Consider the following 6941-nt stretch of genomic DNA (forward strand, 5'->3'; position numbering starts at 1 on the left):
TTTTTTTTTTTTTTGGCTTTGGCTTTGGCTGCCAGGAAGCTCAGGGTCAAATGTGGAAACTTAATTCTCATTCTCCAGGTCTTTGCATCAACATACCTATGTTCTTGTTTTCTAGGATACTGCTTTCCTAGTCTGTTGTTCCTAATTCTAGATTCATTTCACAATCTCCTTGTACATGTTTTCATTGCAAACCACCTCAGTGTAATGAACGTCACATATACTTGATGAATCAAGATAAATGTCAAAGTATTTTACACGCTACCAGCATCCTGGAGAAGTGGTCAATAGGAGCCCCACCCCACTGAAAACCTGGAGAGGAGGGCAGAACCAGCCAGACCCCAAAGCTGGGCAAGACGTTCAACCAAACCCAAGAGTCCTGTGGATCTCCTACTCAGAAAGATCAGGGGAGTAGTGTCCCGGAATCTTTCCAGCTCGGGAAGCTGTTTGGTGAGGGAAACTTGAGGACATCAGGGTCAGACCAGAAATCCTAAAGTAAGCCTCCTCCCCACTCCAGCCTCATCCTTGAGAAGTCCCAAAGAGAAGGGGGTTGGTTGTCCCAAGTTTTATGGTGTTATCATCAGAGAAGGAATATTCACTTTATCTGGATCTGACGCACTATTCTTTCTGTAATCACAGGCCTTGCCCTCGTTGTGAGAAGCCGGAAAGGAGGAGGATGTGCACTGCAGTCAGCTACCCTAGATTCACTGCTCTGGAAACTAACAGGACAGTTCTACCCAGGCCTACCGGGTCCGAGTCGCAACTGACTCTGGGCAGCAATGGTTTTGTTGAGTTTATTCTAATCACAAGGATGGCATCGCGAAGGCAAAACAAGAAAGAGGGCGCTCACTGGTCTCTAGCATCAACAAGCTAATAGCAGGCTTTCTCCTCTCCCTGCTTCAATGAAGCACCAGCAGACACTGCTGTAGAACCCTTCTCTCTGCTGGCTGGCCACCCTCCTGGGCACACGCCATGGCAAGGAGGACAAGCACAGCAGGCATCTTCAAGGACCAGCCCAATGGAGGAGTGGCAGGGGACGAGGGAGGGTGCTACCGGGTCTTATCTTTAGGCAAGGACCAGCTTTCTTCATGATCCCTGCCTGTCCTCTGTTGCCCAATCCAGGACCAGTTTGAGTCTGGCCCGTGTGTGGTTAAGTAAAACGACAAGAAGATAGCTGAGCAGCAGTGAATTCTGACAAGGCTCATTTTCACAACTGGCTGAAGTCCCCAGCTTGCATCAGAAATGCAGCTTAACTTCCCCTGAGACCCTCTCCTGTCCCTCCACTCAACCTGAGGGCAAGCAAACCATAAGCCTTCCCCAAGCCTAGTGGTCCGGTGGATGCTCCCAGACACAGAGACCCAGACTCTACTTATCTAAAACGATATTTATTGCATTTCATGCAGTTTGTAGTCCATGCAGCACAGGAGACTAGCACAATTTTCAATGCATTTAAAAAATAAAATAGAAAACGGGGGTGGTGGTGGTGGAAGAAATGGGCAAATGAACAACGTTCTAGTCTCCTTGGGTCTCTGGGAGAGAATGGGTTGGGACTGATCCAGCCACTCTCCAAGGGGAATGAGTTCATCTTTCAGTGAGAGGAATGCTTCCATGGCCTCTGGGTGGGGTGGACAAGAGCAGGGGCTGGGGGGAGGACCAACAGTACACATATTCACCTAATTTCATCCAAGGGCAGAACAAGGTGACAATGCATGGGGCAGCAGCTGCTACACGAGGCAGGAGACAAGACCTTCTGCCCCCAGGAAGATTTGTTCCTAAGGGGAAGTGGCCGTGAAAACCAAAAAGGCTAAACCCCAAAGAAGAAATAGTTCTTCAATGACGCTCTTCAAGAAAATGCCATAAATATGTTATTTAATATTTTCCCATTTCATCGCATTGGACACACAGCTCCATGTATTGAAATATTGATTCCTTGGGAAGGAAAAGGGGGGAAAAACGTAAATAAAAAATATTGCATCTTTCTGTTGGAGAATCTCAACCCCCAGGCATGGGGCAGGTGCACCAGTGTCCTAGCCTGCAAGAGGCGCTGAGGTCGGCTGGGTCCTCTGGGAAGAGAGGCTGTCCCCATCGCCTGGGGCAGTATGGCAAAAATTGTGTTGGGTGTCCTTGGGTCTTGTCAGCTCAGGCCCTCAGTCGCCGGTCACCTGGGGGGCCTGCCCGTCGGAGGGCTGGTTGGCTGACTGGATGAACATAGGTTGGGCGAGGTCCTGGCCTGCAGGCATGGTGACTTGCTGGATCTGGTAGAGCTGCTGTGAGGGGTGGAGAGGAGAGAGTGAGGTCACCCCTGGGAGAGGTGCATGCGGCTCCCTATGGGCCTCCAGTTGGTTGGGGGCCCCAGATACCTCAACCACCACCACCCACTGCCAGGCATCAGAGGAAGGAGGGTGTGTGAAGCTCTGCTGGGACTGGGTGCAGCAGACACGGGAGGCACCAGCCCCATGTGCGGGTGTGTGTGTGGTGGGCAGGGAAGAGGTGCAGGAAGGTGAATTTCCTGTGGCTTTCACTTCTCTGGGCTCTACCTCTCCCGTTAGCTCAAAGCCGGGAGCTTGCTGCACGCTGTTTCTCTGTGGCAAACACAAGTGATTCAAACCACTGTACCAGCAGCTTGGAAGTCAGCACTTCCCAAACTCTTGGTAATCCGAAGTGGCAGGCAGGGCAAGGGAATACCCCCATCCCTCAGGGTATCAAGCTCAGTCAGGCTAGGTTGAACCTACATTTCCAACAAGGGCTCTGCTTGGTAGGTGGCCCAGGACTAAACTCTCAGTACAGCCAAGGCTATGTGAGGGGTGGAGAGGATGCTAACCCAATGACATAAGACAGCTCAGGGCTAAATGGCCACTTGGTTTCTTGGGGTTCTCAAGAAGAAACCAGAAGTCCTGAGTTCCACGGGAGCCCCGGCACATGGGCCTGTACTGAAGCCTGAGGACTGACCCTGGTGGCCCTCCTCTCTGCCTCGGGCAGCAGAAAGCAGGAGCTGGGATATGTCACTCTGGGGCCTTAGTGTGAGGAGAAAGGGGTAAGGAAAAGGGAAGGTTCCTTCCTGGTGTGGATTTAGAATTAATGAATTCCGGACACTGAGGGAGTTCCAGAGGTCACATGTTCCCTGCATTTCCACTAATCCGTGCTATTAAGTAAGCAGTAGCAGCAGCAGCAGCAGCAGCAAGGCTTAGAGGGAAAAATAGCCCTAGAGGGAAACAGGAGACCGTCATTCTAGTCTTGGCTCTGCGATGAGCAGATGAGTGAGCCTGCAGGGCACCCCCATCTCTAGGGCTGTGACTCATCTGTAAAATGGAGATTTGGGCTCTGTAATATCTAAGACTATTTTCAGCTCCCACACGTCTATAAATGTATGATTAAAAGGCTACTTGTGTTTAACCATTTCTGTCCATTCATTACTACTAAAGAATAGAGCAATTGTTCAAACCATCCAAATCCAGATACCACCCACCCCTCCCTCAATGCCTCCCCCTCTACCCTGCCCAGGCTGAGTGCCTTACCTGTCCATCTGTGAACTGGCTGAACTGCTGCTGTCCTTGCTGGACCTCTGTCTGAGTGATCTGCAGGAATCGAGAAGGAAGAAAAGGCAGTCAGCTGCAGGGCCTGGTCCACCAGCCCACCTCCCAAAGTATGTCACACAGTGTCAAAGGAGACAATACACGCACTCGCGCATGCGTGCCAGTATAAGACCTGGCACCCAGCAGGAGCTGGATGAGCACCAGGGAAGCCAGCGTGCCCCTTCCCATCACTGCCCGGGGGCTACAGCCAGCACCACAGACAAGCAGCAGACCCTAGAGGGCATAACACACCACTTCCAGCCCCATCTCTTCTAGGTGTGCCTACTTCTCCACCCATCCACACATGCACCCCAAGGCTGTCCTGAAGCTGAAGGCTCAGGTAGCTCCTAGTGCGTATCTGACAGGGTTTAGAGGCTGGCACCCCAAAGGCCCGTCTTTCTGCCAGTGACAGCAGATCACAAAATATTGAGCCAAGTGGTGAGCGGTCCCTTTCATTCTTGGAAGGTGGGCTCCAAACCAAACCCCTATCACCCAGATTATCTGACTGGAATATGAAACACCCTGGCGAGCAGGTGGCCTTAATCCTGGCAGCAAACCATGAAGTACTTTTTCCGAGACCAGGTGCCGACCTCTGGGCCAAGGGACAGAGGGGGAGGATAGAGGCCCCAGAACAAGGGAAGGGGCACAGGGGTGAAGTGAGCATGACGTCTCTCAATATACTTAACATTTTGCACACGGTCTAATTTAAATGGATTTTAAAACAAATTTACTGACATGTAGAAATCTAATATCCTGGAATCCTCACAGCCAACCTACAGGGCAAGGACTGTCCTCTGGATGGCCAAAATACCCTGCGAGGCCTCCCCACGTGGCTGAGGAACAAGGCAGGGCAGGCTGTGAACGGCTGCTTCTGCTTCTCTCCTAGTGCTCCTGGTTGCCAGTCTGTCTCCCTCCACTATAGGGCCAAGACGCAGAGGCAGGAGCTAGTGGAAAGTCAGCGCTAAGAAACGTCCGAAGGATAAATGAGTGAGCCTGAGACAAATGGAAAGTACTCCCACAGAGAAGATAGTGAACTGCCCTGTGGCCATCGAGATCACCATTAACATCAGCTGGAAGACATTTTCATTTACCTTAAAATTCTCTTTACAGAGAATTCTTTTGTAAAACAGATTCAACAAACATTTACTGAGCACCTGGCATGTGCCATGTGGTTGGAGACTGACTGCCCTTGGTGTCTCCTCTTTGCTTCTCCCTCTCCTCTCTGTCCACTCAATGCTCCCCAATTTGGTTTTATCTTCTGCTCCCCAAACTGACCTCTGGAGAACTCAGGACCCTTCCCTTTTGCTTCCTTCCGCACCCCCCACCCCCGCCCCCACTGTGCCACACAAGGGTTCAAGATCCCAGGAAGAATCACAAGGTTGTAACTGAGTGCCCTCAGGGATCTCGATTTGGGTCAGTAAGCCCCAAGGAAACTAACTATGGAAAAGCCCCAGTCGTCAGACAAGCCAGGAAGTGGGTTTGGAAAAGGCCTTTATAATGATCCCAGAGACTGTATGAAACGCCGAAGTCTTGCTTTGGCTCATCGCTCACGTTTTCCCAAGAGATCTTTGGAGACCCGCTCTACATACTTAGCTCTGTCACCACTGTCAATAGATACGTCACCAGAGAAGCGCCAGGGCCAGACAGGTCCAGCTCTTAAACGATTGCTGCGTTTCTGGGTCTGAGGCAGATGACTGCATTAACAATGTCTCCCCTTGACCAGCGTTCCCCCTCTGCAAAGCACACCCATGGCCCATGGCCCCTGCTCCCTTGATCCCAGGGGAGCAGCGTTCAGCATCTGTGACTCACAGCCTGGAATAGCTTAGAGCACAAGAGATGGCAGTGCAAGGAGTCTGATCCCGGCTGCAGGACAGGGGAGGGGAAGGGAAATTCTCCACTTCCCAGGGGCTCACAGAAGGGCAAGGACACAACTATTCGGCTTAAAGATGGACGCGCAACGTGATCATCAGGTAGCGTATCAAAAGGCTTCCCCTAGTCAAGTGGTTCTCAACCTTCTTAATGCTTCGACCCTTTAATACAGTTCCTCATGTTGTGGTGACCCCCCACCCATAAAATTATTTTCATTGCTAATTCATAACTGTAATTTTGCTACTATTATGAATCGGGCCACCCCTGTGAAAGGGTCGTTAGACCCCCAAAGGGGTTGCGACCCACAGGTTGAGAACCGCTGCAGTCAAGCAGGCATCCTCCACCCCGCACTCAGGCTTTCTTCCAGAATCTGCGAGGTCTACGCTGAGAGCAGACAGAAAAAGCAGCACTTTGAACCCAATGCTCCGGTTTCCCACCCAGCAGACATGAAGGCATCCTTGCTAAAGGCGGTGGTGGTGAGAGCATTGTGGGGTCAGTCCCCCTCTCTCCAGAGAGAAACCAGCTCCTGCTGGTTTGCAGCGATAAACTTGCATCTCTGACACCTACCTGTTGGGCATTGGTGGCAAGTGTCTGGATCTGTCCTTGTACCACCTGGGTGCCTGACACAGGCTGGGCTAAGCGAATGTACTGTAACTGGCCAGCGTTCAGCTGCACCTGAGGGCGGAGGGGAGAGAGACCACAGGAGATTGAGTGCCACTACAAACATGGCCACAGGCTGGTTGCCCACCACTAGCCAAGCCCTCCAAAGAAATACACCCTAAAAAGTGTCATTTTAATGAACACCCAATATGTAGAAGACTATGGAGGACAGTGGGAACCCAAAACCCATCTGCAGAGTAGATAGTCAGACAAGCCCCTGACAGATCCGCTCCAGTCAAAGGCAAGAGCCTCAAACACAGATCACTGTAATCTTGATTATGCTGGATCATACTCCATACTTGGCCAGTTGACCATGCTATAGACATGACCTGAATTTGTCCTGGGTGCAAATATCTCTTAGCTGTTCCATGACAGAATTCCTTCTCTGTTTCTGAATGTTGATGGGGGTCTTCTTCTCATGCATTATTTGTATTTTTGTCTTCATACTAATATGATCTTATCCTTACCACCTTAGTGCAATTTGCTTTGCATTGTTTTCTGTTGTTTCCTCCAGCTGTGAAGCACAGGAGAAGCGGATACATAATGATAATAACTGATACAAGGTGTTACAGGGAATGCAGGGGCAATGGGTGGTAATAGGAAGGGACGGAAAGAGGATTTCGGGAATAATGAACGAGGGAAGGGGGGAAGCCTAGAACTGATAATTGCGCATCTCATTTTAAAGGCGATTTAACCATGGGGAGGACGGGTGTGTGGTTAGATGTGGTGGTGATTGTACCATTCCCCTTGATATGAGTGAATGATTGAACTATTCTATTGTACAGTATGTGAATTATATGCCAATAAAACTGTTGGGAGAAAAACACCTGTCATCTAGAATAA

At 50.5% G+C, this 6941-nt stretch overlaps 1 protein-coding gene across 6 annotated transcripts in view; it reads right to left on the reverse strand.

The window, feature by feature from the left end:
- Positions 1-1366: 1366 nt before the first annotated feature.
- NFYC (nuclear transcription factor Y subunit gamma) overlaps positions 1367-6941 on the reverse strand; it is an 85613-nt gene continuing 80038 nt past the window's right edge. For all 6 annotated transcript variants that reach the window (XM_045298877.1, XM_045298879.1, XM_045298875.1 and 3 more), the window contains 3 exons: positions 6006-6113; positions 3513-3572; positions 1367-2264 (listed from right to left, as the gene is read on the reverse strand). In XM_045298877.1, the coding sequence (XP_045154812.1) occupies positions 2145-2264; positions 3513-3572; positions 6006-6113 (288 nt within the window). In that variant the 3' untranslated portion in view covers positions 1367-2144. The remainder of the gene's footprint in view (positions 2265-3512; positions 3573-6005; positions 6114-6941) is intronic.

This window comes from Echinops telfairi, unplaced genomic scaffold (assembly GCF_000313985.2).
Source record: "Echinops telfairi isolate 266 unplaced genomic scaffold, ASM31398v2 ScPeMD7_7457;HRSCAF=8495, whole genome shotgun sequence".
Classification (NCBI taxonomy): domain Eukaryota; kingdom Metazoa; phylum Chordata; class Mammalia; order Afrosoricida; family Tenrecidae; genus Echinops; species Echinops telfairi.